The sequence below is a fragment of the Argiope bruennichi genome, chromosome X2 (assembly GCF_947563725.1).
Source record: "Argiope bruennichi chromosome X2, qqArgBrue1.1, whole genome shotgun sequence".
Lineage (NCBI taxonomy): Eukaryota > Metazoa > Arthropoda > Arachnida > Araneae > Araneidae > Argiope > Argiope bruennichi.
In genome coordinates this window covers 72,696,157-72,716,266 of record NC_079163.1, presented here as the reverse complement: position 1 = coordinate 72,716,266, position 20,110 = coordinate 72,696,157, and the positions used below count along the sequence as shown (strand labels likewise).

Sequence of the window (20,110 nt, the reverse complement as noted above, 5' to 3'; positions counted from 1 at the left end):
CATCCATCGGGGGGGGGAATGGAGGATTTTTAAAAATTAAAAATGAAAGATTAAAATATAAATATATTGACTACTTTAAATAAAATTATAATAACTTTTCTCAAGATGATGTAGTTGAATTCTAAGAAAAAATAGTCGACTTGGCTTTTTAAAAATACACCAAAATGATTGACTATTATAACTTCTTTCTTACTGGACTAAATAGGAAAAAAATATTTCAACATATTGTTACTCATATAAAAAAATTCTATTTTAAATAAACCATATTAGGTTATGTATAAATGTAATTTCGTGATTTTTGTGCTATATTAATATACATAATATGTATTAATTTATATTAATATTAGTTAGTTTATATATTAATATATAATATATAAACTTATGCAACTTAATATGCAATATATTAAGTTGCATTAGAGAACTGTCAGAACCTAAATCAAAACCCATAATTGAATTTTCTTCTCACGCAGGACTTCTAAAATGTAATTGCATTTGATGTTAAAATTAATAAGCTTAAACAAAGTGCTTTTAACTGATTTTATAAGTTGAACATCTTTTATCATTTTCTTCTAACGATTTAAAGCTTCCTGACTCTCTATCTTAAACGAATATAAATCCAAATCAATAATTTACCTTGATAGCGATTCAAAAAACGCATTTTTTTTTCGCAACTTCGAAAATAAAAAGCTATTTAAAATTATAAGTATAAAATATTATTGTATAAAAGATTACCTAGTTACTATATCTGAATTTTTTTTCTAAATTTAAGCTATACAAGAAAGGCTGTACTATCCCACACAACTAACGTGAAAACAGTGCACGTAGGGGAAGAAAATAAATTATTCTCTTTGATTATGAGCTAAATTTTACGAACTGGCAATCTGTTTCGCTTCTGAAAATGAGATACTTTCGCTTCTCTATGCGTAAAACGAACATTATTTGCCAAAAAAGTAATACGTGAAATAAAGATTTGTAAATAATACTTGTTTCATGTATGTTAAAATATAATGATTTTAGCTTTCCACTTTTGTATTTGAAATTATTGCATCCCTTTCAAAGAATATGCTACTCAATAATTAATAACGAATGTAGACAAAAAATTGAGCTATCAATAGAAACATTAAAACATTTACTTTCAATTAAGCGAATAGATTGATTAGATAAAGAGTATTTTAGACCTCGTAAAAGATTTTAAAGAGTGAAGACGTTTTATTCTGAATTTCAGTATGAAAATATTAGGCTGTATTGACTATACTTTCTAAAATTCATTCTATACTGGAAGTTTGGAAAATAATGGCAATTTTTATAAATTGGTTTCATATAGATATTTTTATGCCAAAAAATTTCTTAGAAAAAAAATATTGATTAAGAATATGTTCACCTTAGATTCCTTCCTCATAAAATTAATTTGATGAGTTTCATGTTTTTCGCCTTAACTGATGTAAAATGTTATAGGAGCTGAAAATAGTTCGAAATATTACTGATTTTTAAGATCGTCAATGCAAAATGGTCTCCAGTTTAAGTGAATCTGTTAGATAGAATGGCAATGTATTATTAGTACCATTTTTCTTTAAACTATAAAGAAATATCGAACTAAAAAAACAATAATACATCTGATTAAATAAAATTTAAAGAAATACAAATGCAAATAAAGTGTAAATCTATAATTTATTTTTCGAATATTCGAATTTCAGAATTTAATTTCTTTCTTTAATTAATTAATTAAATTCGGTCACGTTATGTTAATACACGATTTTACTGTATACTAATGCATCATTATAAAAGCATTTTTAAACATAAAACCATAAACAAGTAAATGATTGATAATGCAAAAAAGTAAGAATTCAAGCAAAATAAAAAAAAGGCGAAAATTAAACTACATAAATTATTTTTTGAAGATTCCAATTTCATAATGTTTGTTTTGTTTTTCAATTAATTTTTTGATTGTCTGCTCAAGTTTTATACATCACTGTATGGAATTTACAGAAAACATTGGCTTTATACACAGGGGTAAGGCAAGGGCAAGGAAATGGGATTTAAGGGAGACAACCAAAATGTTAACCAAATATATTAATATTATATACCTCTGCATTAAATTGAGTGAAGTCCACTTTTTTGAGATTTTCACTTTTCAGCATATTTGAGGCCGCGACTCTGGGATTCGTCGTAGGCGCATTGTTTTCTTTCGTTATCTGAACAACAAAAAATTAACCAGCATTACTAATATGGTTTCTGTAAGTAACCGTAAAATAAACCCGTATTTTTTAAAAAAAAAGACTTTGTAATAAAATGGAAAGTTTGAAATGATTATGGGTTACAAGTTTAAAAAAAAAGTCACGTCTTATATTGAGTCATTATAACCTATAAAATATATCTCCAAAAAGCAGTAATACATTTTAGAAAAAAGCAGTAATTTGCTTTAAGTCTGAAGGATAGAAAAAATATTTATTTGAAGACACTCGAACTTTGAATTTTTATAATAAATTATTTTTCTAAATTATAATTACATTTTAAAAGGCATTTTAAATTTACGTAAAAATATAAATAAAAAAAATAAAAATGCATAGTTTATTTAGTAATTCTTCATATTTTTAAAGTAGAACATTTTAATGAACTATATCCGTACATTGATTTTTAGACTGGCTCTTTAAATGGACACGTTGTTTATTTTTTACATTATTCTTTTAAGGATCTGGCTATACATATTTGTAGATCATCGACTAAAGAACACAATTTGAAACTAAAGACGTGGCATCACAAATATGTAAATTCTAAGTAAAAGTTAAATAATGGGCGTTTGATACTAGGAACTGTAAGCGATGATGGTATAAAATAATAATAATAAAAAAAAACTAAAAGCATGTACAGTCATATAAAGAAGCATGTACGCATTATGTACTAAATTCTGCATTTCATTTAAACATCGTACATTAAAATGGTTTTAAATACTACTAAAATGACAAGAAAAATATGAATATATTGTTCTTAGAGCAAAGCAAATGATTCTGCTGTACCTCAAGATATAGCAGAAATTATAGAAATTCAATAACTAATCTATTTACAAATTATGATAGTTTAAACCAGATTGCTATCATTTTCGATTTTTTAAATACCTTGTCAAACAACAGAAGAGATTTTTATAAAATAAATAATATATAACGGATGCTCTTGTTTAAAAAAGGGGTGATTAAAAATAGACTAACAAAAAGATATATTTTCTTTGTTTTTTAATTTATAAATAAACATTAAGGTTTTTTCTTATTTATATGAAAGCCAAATCTCGTTCAATATGATTCCTTTGCAGAAAATGGTGTTGTTTGTACGATTTTTATTGAATTTGAATCTAACACAGACACAGCATCGGCTTCGGCATACACGAATGGAATTCAATCATCAATATTATCAGGAATGATCTTGACGATTTTGATCATTCAAAACTACTTAAACTCAAGACTTCTACAACATTCAAGAAGCCGGAAATGTTGTGTCACATTATGAATGGCACAACAAATTTGTGATAATATCAGTTCACCTATGTTTAAAAATTTCGTACCATTTCGATACGCTGCCTTCGATTTATTACACACAATTTGATACGGAGAAAATACATATATTTTCTTCATTGAATACAAAAACAAATCACATGTGCATATCTTTGTTTGTCGGCGTACTGGCATAGAGGTAGCGCATCTTCCCCGTGATCTGGTCGTCTCGGTCTCGAATTCCGGTTCGGGCATGGTTGTACTTCATCTGTGTTCTATCTGTGAGGTGTATGAATGTGCACCGCTATAAAATGGGGTTGTGCAAGCGAATGTGTGCGTGTCTTCTTCATATGAGCTAGAAGTCAGACTTCTGCCCTCGGGTGCTCAGGGGTCTTTACCCTCAGAAGCTACTGCACCCCCTTTTCCGTGGTCACACGGACACGACATCATCATATCTTTATTAAGAATTGTTAAAACGTGTAAGGACACTGCGTATAAATTCTATTAAATTCTATCTTATTTTCTTATCTATTTTATTAAATTCTATCTTACACTTGCAGATCCGAAAATTCTTTCAGTTGGTTCAAAATACTCGACACGAACGTAACTGTGTTTGTTTTCCTCTTATTGTAATTTTCGTGAAGCCTCTTGTTACTTATTGAACAATTTAAGCAGGTTTATTAATCACAATCTTTTGAATAAAACCATTCCTATTTTCAATATCATTCGCCTCAGCTTCTCAGCTTATATCCCTTAACGCAAATGGAAGAACTTCATTATCTTAAAGTATGAACGAATCTTAATTTCAATTTACTGATTTCCGCTGTTTTGGATCTAATTCTTTTACAACTTTGCCCGACAATTTTTTGGAAGTTGACTGATTTTCAGATGATAGTGTTGTTTATTTTATTTTTCCGTGGACTTTAGATAACGTTTTGAGAAAAAAATACTGTAAAGAACAGCAGATCCAGCTCAAATGCTTGATGCGGTCAAAGTATTGTACAAATGCGCTTAGGGGGTATTACTAATGCTGGATTATGAAACTGTTGCAAAGGAGCTATAGGGTTTAAAGGATTGAATAGTGCTGCTTGTCTTGAATCACACATTGCTGGTTTTGAAAAAAATGTGCACCTGTAAAATTACTATTAACACAAAGCTTTTCATTATCTTTAAATCTTTATATAATGTCCCATGCTTTAGATGTTCATACGTATGCCTTTTTTGTCTGGTTGTATGTGATTTGAACAGGATTATGGAAATGTACCAAAGACAAGACATTTTCACGAATCAGGGTATCTATGTTAATACTGCATTTAAGTGTGGTGTCAACATTTAGGATAAGGACTGCAAATTCATCCTTCATTTCTTCATGTATGAAATAATAGTTTCATTCCCTTGATAAAGAGATCTGACTGAATTCATGTGGGGAGAAATAATCTGAAAAAAAAATCATGAATCCATGAATTTGTTTTTACATCTTTCTTCTGGGGAACCTGATTATTGCTGGCACGAAGTTAATTAGAAACTGACAAATAGGAAATGAAAATGATCAGGTAAGCATTTTCTGTAAAAATGAATTTACGAATTTCTTTATAATGCAGGTTTAAGAAATATATGTAAATTTTTAATTTTCAAGCGAAAATCTCTTGATATGGACCAAAGAAATCGGTAGCAGTTTTCTTGGATATAAAACGAGTGGCACTTGAGAATACAGATAAAGACAATTTGTACCTACATTTTTTTCAGAAAATATGTGGCTTAAATTATTTTTAATAAATGAAAATATCATATTTCTAGCATTTTTGCCATATGCCATAATAAATTTTATCCACTTTTAAACAATGCTTGAGCAATTAATTTTCTATTCCAGGTCATAAAACATACCTTCTTTTTTTTGTGTACAGCCGACCACCCCGCCACCACTGAACGTAGCAGTATCGACAGGATGGCATAAAACATATCATCGTCGTAGTGGTATATATATAATTTTTGAAGTTCATCTACTTTTGGTTTTGGTTTTACTTTCTCATATATGAAGTATACAAAGAGAAGTATTGTAATCGTCAAAAAATTCTACGTCGAGATTTCGACGAATCTGTACGTTTCAAGCCACCCTGAGTCGGAAAACACATTTTTGGAATGATTTTGATGAGTCTTTACGCTTCAGACCTCCCTGAATCCGAAAAACGCATTTTTTTAAAATTATGTCTATCGGTTCAATTATGTCTATCGGTTAAAATTATGTCTATTTGTTGGCAAATACAATAACTCAAAAACTCACTTAACGAGACTGTTGAATTTTCGTAAATGGTCTCAACATTATATTCGCAGATTTCTATCAAATTTTGATCCAGTTGTCCGAATATAAGTTAACATGCTAACTATTTAATGAAAAGAGTTAGATAGGTAAAATTTCAAGCGCAGATTTAACATCGAAATTATAGATCTGTATCAAATTTGGAATCAGATCTGACATCGGATTAATCTTCTGCCAGCCTGTACTTTCTCATACTTGTAAGCACTATTTTGTAACTTATATGAACTCGAATTCGTTTAACCTCATACTTGTAAGCACAATAACTCAAAAAATGGAATCTGTCATTTGATATTATACTGCGAATGTAATTCTCTGTCAATTTTTTAGTTTCAATTAGTTGGAAAGAAGGTGTCCAATATATATATTTGATTTTCTGGTATTTGTGTGTTAACTACATGTCAGCATTTAATCAACTATATCTAGAATTAGTAAAACGATAGATTTAAGCTAAAATTCTATGTTTCGTAACTACTATTTATCTATGCCATGGCATTCTATCTATGCTATGGCAGGGCATTCAAGACCTCAGGTAAATTCCCTAATTTAAGGATACGGGAAGGGAATAGCATCTTTAGTAGAGAGTAGTGAAAGTATTTTGGGGAGAACACTCTTACTGCTTTAAATTGTGATTCAATATGGATATAAGTACACGAATAACTTTCTATATTTCAATAGTTCATCTCTATTTTTATCTACCCATTATTTCTTTTTATTCGTTTTGATTTTGTCATAGTTATCAGAATACTCAAATGTGTGATATTGGGAAAAAAATCAATCACTCGAACATGGTAATCTCAACATTCGGAATTAGATCGCAGACCAACAATCAAACTGGACCAATTGCTCACTATTACAGACGTTGTCTTTAATCGTAAACATTTACTCATTATTAATATTAAATAACAAATAATAAATTATAATTAAAACCTTACACATTATTTTAAAGGAAATTTAAAAGTATTATTAGTTCATTGAGCACAAAAATCAATAAAGATTCGTTTAGAGATGGTAATACAACCAGACGCACTTTGTCTCAATAAAATAACTGCTGGAGGAGTAAACTTTATATTTTTGGTGATTGTTACCGCTGAAATCAATAATCATGAAACAACCATGGTAGGCCATATTTAATAATAATATTTATTGCTAATTATTTCTCTATTTTAAGACAGTGCTTGGAAGAAATAGCACATGGACGCATAAGAGTTCAAAGGTTTTTAATTCGATTTTTCTCATGTCTTCTTAGCTAGTTTTGTAGAGGTTTCTGCCTTGTGGCCTACAACTTCCTCAGAAATGTTTGAACAGTTTATGTAAAGATTTGGTAAAGAATATAATCTTTTGCAACTTATTTTTAATTTATTTGATTCGGAATCTATAGAGATCACTCTATAAAATGTCATAAACAAAAATAAATCCAGTTGATGTAAAATTCGCATTTTTAAAATTCGAGTGAAGATCATATTATAATATTTGCATCCCGCTTTTTCCGGTGATAAATTAAGCTTTGCATCTTTTACAGCATTTAAAAATAATGTCCTGAAATTCTAACTAAGCAAAGAAACAAAGATTTTGTGACTATTGGAAAATGAATTCACGTTTAATACATGCAATTTGTCTTGTCTGTTTAAGGAAAGGAGTTTTTCTGTTTATATATATATATATATATATATATATATATATATAATACTAATCTGGGTACTCCATGGAATATTCCTATAGTTATTTACAAATTCATAATAACTCAAGTACAACCTTCTTTCGCTTTTGATAAGTGCAACAAAAGTTATTCTTAAAATACGGCAGCGAAAGCTAATTACAAAACAAAAAAGAAACAATATTACATCTCTAAAATGCCGAAATGAGTATAAAAATCACATTGCATCACTTTACATTTAGCACCTGTTTTAATTTACACCATTACAACATATGAAATATTCAAATATTCACAAGCCAGTTTATTGCATATGTTAATGTTGAAATTGTAATATAGAGTAAAAATTCCGTTTATCATATTCACCAAGCGAAATGCTTCGTTATCGACAGCTTTTAATAAGGGAGTTCGATTTGTCTCTGTATCTAATACAGAAACAAAAATCTGAAGTTGCGCAAAGTTAACACTATTAGCACAAAATTCTTAACAATAGAATTGCGATATATTCATAACATTCTACTGCATTCAGAATATCGAATAATAACGTTGAGATATCGCACATTATTTTGTACTAATAGGGTATCGTATGTAAGTAAACATGCTGCATTGAAGAATTAAAATTCTTTTTAAAAAGGACGGACTGAATATTATTTATCTCCCTCTTTTAGCTAGTTTGGTATTCAGTGGACGTCAAATGGTCTTTTCTTCACATGAAATGGCCTAACAAAAAAAATTTTGAATTTTTTCTCAGAAAATACTTTTAGGAAGGATTAATGCAGAATATCAAAAAATACATACTCATAATTCATAAAAAATTTTATAACAAAGAATGGGAATTACCAAAAAAGTAAAATTTTATTTTGTACCTTATTGCTCCCTATAGAATGATAGAGAAGAATGACCCTAGAGAAGATATTTTTGATAAATTACCAATTCTACGACAGTCAGAAATTTGTTCAGCGTTATCGAGAAACGTGAATAGTTGCTAAGAGGACGAAAGAAAATTTTCAGATAGAAAGGAAGAATATTAGTATAAAGCAACAGGAAATGCCACTATCATCTCGAGCACTCTCATTATCGATGTCATATGTGATGGGAAATATTTGCTTTCCAGTCAAGCCAGAATTCCTGGCTTCAAATGATACTAAAATAAAATATTGCGTTCGATAGCGAGGGGAAGAAGTAAGTTAAACGTGTCCATGGTACCAATCTTAAGAGAAGACACTACGACAAAATAGCGATAAAGATATTTCACTTTATAATGAAAAATGTGTCGAAGGATAGCGGAAATATGTGTGTCCCGAGTGCCACTTATCCATGATATGTAAATGCATTAAGCATCTGACTGTTGCACAGATGCTAAATTTTCTGATTATTGCACAAACATTGACCCTCTGGCTGTGTAACTCTTTAAAATCACTATTTAGATCCGATGTTTGCAAATAAGTTCAAATATTTTTCAAAGAAAGTGAACTGATATTATATATTACACGATAATAATATAAAAATCTGAAATCGTAAAAGTAAACACTATAAACAGCGAAAAACGTGGGATGCAACAGAAAAGGGACTAAATGGCAACACGCGGAAATCGCGGGTACGCAGCTGCAGGGTTAAGTTAAATTTAGTTTAGTTACATTAACGCCCCATATTAAAGCACCACTAGGCCTATTTTGGGACGGATCTAGTAATTTTGAATCGGGGTAAGTTGACGAGGACGATATATGAGCTGGCAATCCTTCGTCAAATTATCACACCATGCTAGCAGGGGGACGTTTGGCCCCGACTGGTTTGTAGTGCTCCAGACTATCTACACGATGGTTCTTTAGTAGAATCGAAGCTGAAACCATCCGGTTCCGAAGCTGATAACTTGTCACCAGACAACCACTGCCCTGCGGAAGCTTTAAATATTCGCATAGTCTGATCATCAATATATTTATTTTTCCTTAATTTATTTCAAACTCCATGTACAGGGAACTCCATGTTCAGGAAAGACTTTCTTCTTGCACGTTTTGATTTTGTTTTCAAAGAAAGACTTACAATATTTTTCATAAAGGAGGAAAAAACGAAAACAATTAACCCAATAAAATCCTTTCATATAAATAATATATATTCTTAAACTCTGAAGAATTTATATAACAGTTTCCTTTTGCTCTTTCAAAGTGTTTCCTTTTCTCTATATAATACAAACTTTTATAAACGCTTTTGCAATGGAAAAAAATATCTGAAGATCAATGAATGCTTTGATTGATTTTTTGCATGCTAATAACTGGAGAAACAAATACAAAATTGCATCATTTACTTTTTTGAAAATCACAGTTTAACATATACGAGTGCTGTCTATGAATAGACTTATGAAACCAGCTTATAGATTTTAGATAACAATTTGATCTATCTAGTTCTATCCAAGGAATAAAGCCCTATCATTTACTTAGGATGCTCTTCAATATTGGCAAACTGTCTTGTGAAAACAATTATGAGATTCAAAAATGAAACCTCGATCTCTTAGTTGTTGATGCGTGTTTTCTCTTTTACCTCCATCTTTCTTATTCTATTCCCAACCATTTTTCATATTCCCTCATAATTGCCCTTTTTAGTTAATTTAAATGAATTCTATGAAAAAATTGAATTGGAATAAAATTCTGTCTGTTTGGATTATTTAAGTTGTTTCTAGACAGCGTATACGCAACAATAATAATTTTTTTTGCCAATTTTTTTAGCTGTAATAAAAAGAATATTTTGTAGAAATATTGTCCAAAAATGAGAGCATTGGAGCTTTGAGTCAAACACAGAGTAAGATAAAGTTGAATCAATAAAAAAAAATTAATTTCCAACCCATTGTATAAAAGTAGTCTATTAAGACTTTTTCTAAAGAAGAATGCTTCTCATATCTTTGTGAAAAATTTCCACAGGTTTGTCTGACAGAAAGCTAAAGAAAGGTCTATTTATAGGAACTGATCATAAGAAATAAAGTTAGGATGTATTTCCAGCTTGCAATAACAAGTTTTCTTGGGAAAAAACGGCCCCAAGTACAAGTCTGATAGAGAAGACATGACAGCAAACACCAAACACCAGAGTAATATGAGTTTAAAAGTTAATTTTCTCAATTCTTAATCAAACTATTTCCATGAAAACTTAGATGCAAGGAACTAGGTAAAAGATTTCAATAAGATTTAGAGGAAATAGAAAGATGGTATTAAGAAAGTCGTAATAGTATATATGATAGCTAATTACTGGTGGATGATGAAAAAAAACGATGCCTGTCAAGTTCAACAAAAGAAAGAAGAAACGTTGAGAAAGTCCTCAGAAGAAGAGAAAGCGACAATAAAGGAATTTTTCACTTTTTTCTTAATTTATAATCTAAATTGTGGCAGGGCTCGAATGTGAATGTACTTTTTTATTTGTGATGTGATAATAAAAATAGAAATGTCAAAATATTTTGATTTACTTCCAATAAAATAAGAAATCGTTCTGAGAATGAGTCTTACATTGTAGAAAAAAAGTGGATCTTAACTTTAGAGTCAGCACTGAAAATAATGTAGAAAACAAATTTCAAAAATAAGGCAGAACTTAACCACTTTATTTACATTCATTATTAAGACTTCGTATATAAAATGATCAGGAATGGAAACGCAAACTTAAGACATAAAACAAAAGGCGATTAATTATTAATCATTAAAATCAGTAGAATGTGTCATAATATGATTGTTTCATACAATTTCGTGATATATTAAATCATTCAGGATGTAAATCTCCCACTGTTCACAACGCACGATTATCTCGCTTTATTTCACTAAATTGTAACTAGATCAAAAATATATAGGGCATTTACATATTTTTGGGACGACTTTAGGACCGTTTAATTAATGTTGAAATACAAAAACTACTTTTTAAAATATTCGATCTGATAGCCTATTTTCTGGGCTATAAGAGCACATTTCAACAAATCAAAGACACAGTAGTTTGTAAGTAAAACGTCAAGGAAATTTTCAGTAATATTTTGAAAAATATATGTGCAATACCTGTATCAGTGTTCATTTTTTCAAGGAATGCAGAGACAATTTTCAAGGAACTACTTGTAACTTTGCCTAAATGCTTGAAATTGCTTGATTGTCATTGAGATAAAAAATGAATTTCTCCGTTAAACATCGAACGTAAAATTGTTTCTAGATAATATGTTGAGTATATTTTAGCAATTTTTCCTATTCTTCTTATCTTAAATTTCGCATTCTAGGAGAATATTGCGACAGTCACAAATTCCTTATTGAAACTTCTTTTGCATTGACAGAATCAGATTGTACTTTCTTTTCACTTCGTTTTCGTTAGTAAATAGATATACTTTGTTGCATACATTTAGGTAACTTCTGCTTCATCAAATGTGCCAGTGCATTTTCATTAATCTATTGTTAAATAATATTCATACACTAATCTACAAACCGTTCTGCGTTGAGCCACATGTGTTGGTAAAAGGTGGTGATCAATATATTTTTCAATGTTTTCAAATGGTAAATTTTGATTTGAAATTTTATTTTTTGTTGCCAAAAAGTATTTAAAGATGTTTCAATTGATTACTATTTTATAGGAATTTATTTTGTTATCAGCGATTTCGCTTAAAAAATATTTAAAATAGTTCGCACTTTGGTCGGATATTCGTTTGGAATCTTCTTTCCATGTGGACGTATTGATTGAAGGTTTTCTCATTTCCGATTAATAATAAGTCTTATCTCTTAGAAATGTGAATACTATGCATTCACAACCTGTTTGAATCCTGAAATAGGAATGTTTCTTTTCTTCAATGTACTGCTCTTTTTAAATGTAATAGTTTTGAAGAAGTATAAATTTAATAACAGCAGGCAATATTTCTCATATCTAATAATAAGCTGTTGTCAGAAATGTTTATACCAAAACAATATCTTTTTTTTCTCTAAAATTCTTTATACAAATCGTTTTAAAAATGCGTAAAAACTCTCTGTCTATGATGGTATAAAAAGAGGATACTTTGAAAGAAACATATAAATAATTTATTCAATCTTTTTTGATATTCTAAGTCTATTGCTTCTCTAGAAATTTTTTGGAATATGTCAAGTTCTTTTGTTTTTGTATGAAATTATGTCAATCTCTATTTTAGCTGCACATAAAAAAAAATGATTTCCGTTTTTCGCATAAATAAACTGCTGAACTTCAAGAATTTCCTCTTTTTCCTTCAAGAGCTTTTCTTAATTTGCTAATAATAAACATATTTTTTTTTAAATCTGCCGAATAAATATTATAATATCTCAGTTTCATATTCCTCCAAATACTATTTATCGAAATTATGAACACATTACAATTTATTGATTAATCTTAATAATTGATTTTAATGCAAAACTTCCGATACTTCTTGATTTTTTTAAAAGCAGAAAATAGAAAATTCAAACTCTTACAATAATCAGTTTATAGTTTGAGAAAATATTCTAGAACTCAGGAAGCAATTACGTTCAATTTAAAACTGCTCAGACTAACGTTTATTTATAAAATTACTTCTACAGTTCGTAAAATATCTTTTAAACACACCAATTAAAATTAATTTTAAAGATATTTTATCTAAATATTCTAGAAAAAAGAAGCTAATCTTTATAGAATATTCATTCTTGCATAAATTATTCATTCAATACTCAGCATTCTATCTGAATGAAATAAAAGTATCATAAGAATTATGCACTTATTTTTAAGCATTCTTCACATTCAACATCGACAAATGATTCTGATTAATACCAATTTTAATAATGGTGCGACTGGATATTAACAAAATTACAACTCTAGATAGGTTAAATCTCAAAATAGATACTTAATCAAGAAGGACCCATATGCAATGCTAAACAGGAGGATAAAATGTCAAGCCCTTAGCGAGGTTTGAATTCTGCTTCGAGTAGCCATTAACTTTGACAGCAAAGCTCTATATCAATAGCATCGTTGGAGCGGAACTCTATTCGCCTACGTTTAGGTGTTCCTGATACTGCCAGCCAAGCTTGTGCATTTCCTGTCATATCAGCTCTCAGTTGATTCGGATACACACCACTGATTAAGTCATCACAAGTCATCAATTGCAAGGACAGTAATGAGATGTATCCTAAATGTTGTTGTTTAATAACTTTGAGCATTTTGAAAACATCTATGAATTCTTGTTATAGATATTTCGTGTTAAATTTGCATAAGATGAACAATTTTTCTGTTCAGTAGCTAGTGTAAAAAATACTTCTTTCTTACTAAATCGAGTAGTAAAGATCGAGATACAGTACATTATATTTTTTCTAGTTAAAAAAGTAATTATAAAGCAATATCTTTGTCAACACATTTAATAACATTCATTAAAATAACATGCTTATCCAGACATAATTTACTAAGCTTATAGGCTTATCCAGACATTACTCACTTACATTTTAATTTAATTCACCTTACAGGAATGCTAAGTAATTTTCGATAATGTATATTGAAATTTCAACTATTCATTGACAGGAAATCAATAGATAATTATCAGGTCATAAATTTATTAAATATTCAAAAACGGATAATTTTTCATTTCATTTTGCAAGTTTGTGTATAGGTCCTAAAAAAATAGATTTATCGTTTTTTCAGGAAACAGTATGTTTGCTGGTGAGTTTGAACCTTTTTTTAGTGTATTTTAGTTATATTAAGGACATATTTTAAAGTTGTAAGAATGCTCTTTTGGAATGTACCAACTAATTTCAAATCGTGGTCAATTGTCAAAGACGGCACCTAGTACCAGATTTTAGAATAATAGCTCTAGAAATTGAGATTTCGAATGTTTTAAATAATGTTAAATGTTTAGGTAACTCAGAAATACGAGATAAAATTTTTAAAAAGTTATTTAAATATTTGTTCTGGATAGTTTTTAGACAATACCCTATTTTTAACTAAAAATTATTAAAACAATAACAGATTTGGTACTTTTAATACATGTTATTTAGTTAAGGAAATTTAAAATAATTTAATTCTAATATTAACAGATAATTATTAAAATTCAAGGGGCAAAGAATGATATTGGAATAGCTCATGTAAAGCTAAACAGGAAGAAGAAATTTTAATTTCTTCACAAGGTTTCATTTTGGGTGTGAATACCCATCAAAAACAAAAGAGAAGCACAATATACATAACATTCTTTTCCCTTCCTACAATCCATTGTTTCTGTTTCTAACATCTAAGCTTATGGGTTTCTAGTCCTATGACTGATTCTGCTACCATAGATAACATGTTTTGGTTCTGGATATTTTCTTTAACTTATTTTATATTCATTTCATACGCCGAAAACAAACATGATTTTAAATTTTGCCCGACAACTACTGTTTCTAAGATATGATGGTAATATTATTTAAAATATTAATTACCTTAAGCAGATTTACTTAAAATTAAATCTCTTTTTCTTTGATAAATTATGTAAAATAATGTAGTCAATTAAAAAAAAAAAAAAAAAAACAGCAACAATCCTACAAATCTACAATAGCTTTGCTAAAAATTGGAAATGAAAAAAAAATGTTAAAAAATATATAAAGTTATTTCATTTTATGTCTAAATCATCTTTTGTTTGACATTTTTGAATGAACTTTGTTTACACAATCTCTTTGCAGATTCCAACAGTAATCTGATCTGGCTTTGGTTTGATATGGTTTGGTTCCCTTTTTTTTTATGTCTTAAGATATTCAGGAAAAGAGAACGAATGGTTGTGCTCAGGTTATAAGGATTAAATGAAATATTCTTTTTCTTCCATTAATAAATTTTGTGAGATGCTCTTATGAATAATCAAAAAACACAACAGTTCTTCTGCAAAAGCTTTATTAAAAATGAGAAATAAGATGAATTAGATAAAGACAAAACAAATTTAATATTTATTTTGCCTCATTCCAAAGCTTCTTTTGATCGACATTTTTGAATGAAAGTTTACATAACCTGTAATTTGTTATCATATGAATATCCCACTTGTCCTGGATTTGATCCCTCATTTTCTTTAAATATAGATGAAAAATTTACCATTGCTATTATTAGTATTTCAAATATTTTTACTAAAATAGCCTGAGTGGCTGACTAATGAGAGGCTTCCCTACTCACATTACAACTTAGGTCTCTAAAGCTGTTAATTAAATCAAAAGGATTTACAGCCTTGAAGTGCATGATCAAAGATGTCACATCGTATTGTTTTTTCACTCATCCCTGGATTTTCAGCTTTTAAACCTGTATTAATATCCCCACCCCATCTTGTTTTTTCTTCATTTGAAGAATAAATTGCTATTTAAAATTTTAAATATATTATAATTTAGACATACTAAATCTCAAAAAGTAGAGCTGTTGCAGCAAACATTACGTCCGTATTAGAAATCAGCATTCCAGTTATAGTCAAAAAATACCAAACACCAAGTAAAAATCTTTTTGTTGCCATGTGTTAGTAGCAATTTTCAAGAAAGAATGAATATAGTTTCATTTCCATGGGCACTGATAAGATGAACCTTGATATACACTGTTACTAAACTTTTAGGTATTCAGGATCTACAGAGATACTTTTCATATTTTCGAAATTTTTTCTTAAATTAATATTTTTGAACTTAGAGCAAAATAATTATATCATGGAGAAGATATTAAATCGCAATGATCGATGATTAATTAAATATGCATCAGAAAAATTTCCATTTGAAAAAGAGATTATTGATTTTACTACATATATTAAATCTTAGTTCTGCAAGAGTTATCTCTGAGATAGCTTAGGTATATTTGTATTCCTTATTGAAAACAATTGCCGAGTGATTCAAATCATCACAAATTATTTATTATAACATTTATATAATTTGCAAGTGCGCTCTTTCTAGAAATGAAAATAATTATTGTTTAAAATTGTATCGTATAATATAAAAAAGAAAGAGCCAGAAAGAATATCATTTCATAATATTTTCAAAAAGAGTAATGAATTATGTCTACAAAATGTATGCATCCTTCCATGTTGCAAGAGCAACAAAATATGATCTATGGTGACGTTTTACTCAATAATGATCATCTTCTGAATAAATTGCCAAATCTGGTAAAAAACGAAAAAAAAAGCCAATGAATAAAAGCCATTGAGCTTTGTTCATAAATTGGTTGGCCCACTGATAATTCAACTCCAACAAGGACGTTTAATTCAGAATACTAGCTTACTATTTCTCATCACTTCAAGCTTGAAAAGGGTATGGAAACGTTAGCCAACGAAAGCCATACAGAGCCTATAAAAGCAAGAAGAAAAGAAGGTTGGTAGAATTTAACAGCTATGTATATTCTGCTCATATATTTCAACCACTATTATATAGCATGGGATATTGTTGATAGAATACGATAACTTGCGAAAACGATAAATCTCAGCAAACAATTTTATTTTGAACTCCATATTTCTAATGTTTTTATCTTATTTTTCATATTCTATATATATTTATAAGCTTATTTTTTAAGCACCAAAGTCAAAGCTACTGATTTGTGATTATTTAGATTACCCATGATTAATCTGTAATTTCACCTCATTCCTGACCTATTTCTCTGTTAAATCTTTGAAATGGCATAACATAATATATATAATATACAAGAAAAGAAATATATTTTAAGTATTTGATTATTAAATGAATCGAAAATTAAAGCAATGAGCTCCGACTTTTAAAAAGTTGTTATTTAGATACAACATTTACAAACAAGTTCATATATTTTTAAAACAAAATGAACAGCTACTTCTTTGCTAATCTATAATAACATAATACAATTCAACGCTGTAATAGTTTTTAAAAAGTCACATTAGTCGGCCAAAGTCTTGGGATGCAACAAAAAATAAACTGACTTCCAACTCACGGATATTGCAAAATAAGCCTTCGGAGGGTTAAGATTTTATTAATTAAAAAATGAACATTTAATCCAAGAAATTACTGCTCCTAATATGAAGCACAAAACTACCATGCATACCTGAGAATGAACACCTGTTCTGTTTCGGGAAAAATTTGTTTCCTTTTATTTCTGTGATAATTTTGTGAGGTTTTAGTTGTATATACACGTATATTTTTGAGATATAAACCAAAAAAGAGGCTAAAACGTTAGTAACGTGAGTATATATTCGTTTCCGTTAAAGACAGTTTAAATGTTTATATCCTCTCAAAAGCAAAATGCAAACAACTATTCGTCCTCCATTCCGAACGGTGGATACTGTTGATGCTTCCAATCGGCAGCGTTGTTTGGTGTTGAAAGCATAGAGCTTGAAGTGAACGATAGCGAAGTTTCAGTTTCTTCAAAGATGATTTTTTTTAGTGGTACAATTGATTATGGACTATAACTAGTTGGACCATACATCAATTAAGAAACGCCAAAAAAAGGAAACAATTTCGATAGATCTGGAATCAAGCGAGATATTATTGCAACTGAATTGCCTGATGCAGAAACTAAGTCGCCCACTTTTTGGGAAACAGACAGTCACCGATGAGCACCTTTGCTGGCAAATCTATTTTTCCTAATGTTTGTCTATTCCAAAATGTCATTGGACCAAATTTCATTTTTAATGGTGTTAATGGCAGGCTACGTAGGGCCCCTATTTTAGATGAGCTATTCGAAAGTGAGGATTTCTCTCGAATACATCAATCATCGAGTATATTTTATTTAAATACTTTTGAACACGTCCGTGACGCTTTAGAAAGAAACATCTCTGCATAATGATATGTTTTAAGAATATATAGCAGCAAGCACAAATACTGATGTAAGAATAAATATACCATCCCGAAGAACCGCTAGACAAGCGGACCCAAAATCTAGTCAATTGTTGCAGTTAAAATAGGTCATATCTTTTATTAAGGGGAATCTGCTTGCTATTCTTCCTCTTAAAAGTACGATTTTTTTTTCTTTAACTGTTTTCAATAAAGCCTTCTTATTACGATACTTATAGTACTGGTATTTTTCATTTCTACAGTATCTCATTTTAGTGGAAGTTTTGGATATCTAATAAGATGGTTATAGTTTAAATTCCACATTTCTTGCATAGTTATGGAGCAAAAAAACAAACAACTCCATGCTTTGCAAATGATGTAGCATACATGAAAGCATTAAAATATATATTTGAACGAAATATCAATTTTTAAATTTATTTCAGATACTTGATATCTGGATAAAACTATGTAAAACCTCTTTCTACAAAATCTATTATGTGAGCTCTAAGATTTATATATAGGGTGCTCAAGATGTATCTTTGTCAAAATATGCGTTTCTAGTGATCTCAATGTTTTTTGTTTTTTTTGCGTTTTACGTTTAAATTTAGAGGCACTGCTTCATAAACAGAATTTTCAATGAAATTAGTTACAAAATTACAAAATATGATATAAAATTGCTCATTTATAAATATTTTCAATATCATTAACTACTCCAAGAGCTAATTCGTTATAAAAAATAAGCGTACATGTTTATAAAACATATACCTCAATCGAGAGAAATATTTAAAATTTCAAATATAAATAAAGCATAAATAATTATTTTCTTAAACGATTTAAGAAAACTTGTATCGATACATTATGTGTAATCTTCCCCACTGAATATTTATGGTATGAATGTATACTTTTCATTGTGCCATTTACTAAAAATATGACGATAAAACACTTTATTTCATCATTTAGATAAGCATTTTATTCATGCCTACTAAAAGAAAATAAAGCAATTTACGGAAAACATTTGAGCTTTATTGGGTTTTTGATACAACCATAAAATGCAAACTTATATTTCTGGTTATTTACTTTGTAGCTATAATATATCAGTCTACATCATCTTGTTCGTGACTTTAAAGCACATAAAACCATTACGTGGAGAATTTTTCTTCACCTCCACTCCAGCATTTTATTGAAGGCAGAAAGAAAGTTTTTTTCAGTTAGGAATGCTACAGGAGAAAAAAATCGGAATATTTGACAATATGATTGTTGATAATGTTATAACGAGATTTTTTCAAATAATTTCTAGGAGAGTAAATTTCACTTTTTTCATTTCATTTTTTTTGTTTCATTTTTGAAATGAAACAAAAGGATCAGATTAATATCAATTTCGTCTATGGTTAAAGCATTTCCCAATTACTATATTACTTAATAATTTTTTTCAATTTTATATTACATAAAAACGAATACGTAGCAGTAGCTGTCGGATATTTTATAAAATCGAGATGACTGGTGTTTATATCGAATGCTCCGTTTGTTTTTTCCATTTCGAAAAGAACTTCTATGTTATAATGATTTATATATGATTTTACTTTTAAAGAGTATAGCAACTATTAACATGTTCTCTGCCATGATTGATGCCTATGATTTGGACAACTCTGTAATAAGATGCTTACTTATTTGCTCTTTTTTTTAATTTTAGTAGAGAATAAAATATCTAATTAGATAGTATGTATGAATCACAGGCGATTCACGTGCTGAGCAATGTGCTATAATAATTAAATATAAACTAAACATAGGCTTGTTCTACTCGCATCAAATTTTACATTGACTGAGAACTTTTGTCACAAGATTGTGAGTGACACGGCAGTCAACGTGTCAAAGGTAATTTATTAAAAACAAATCTTTCATTATAATAATTTATTTGGAGTAATATTTCCCTCCAAAATTAACCACATGTATTTTGGAGGATAATTAT

The 20,110-nt window shown here is 29.1% G+C and overlaps 1 protein-coding gene across 3 annotated transcripts in view; it reads right to left on the bottom strand.

Annotated features, from left to right (window-relative positions):
• The window catches only part of LOC129960503 (cell adhesion molecule 2-like), a 307,448-nt gene that overhangs the window by 32,414 nt on the left and 254,924 nt on the right, over positions 1 to 20,110 (bottom strand). For 2 of the 3 annotated variants that reach the window (XM_056073974.1, XM_056073975.1), the window contains one exon: positions 2,085 to 2,192. The exons of the other annotated variant lie outside the window; for it this stretch is intronic. In XM_056073974.1, the coding sequence (XP_055929949.1) occupies positions 2,085 to 2,192 (108 nt within the window). The remainder of the gene's footprint in view (positions 1 to 2,084; positions 2,193 to 20,110) is intronic. 3 annotated transcript variants of the gene reach the window in all.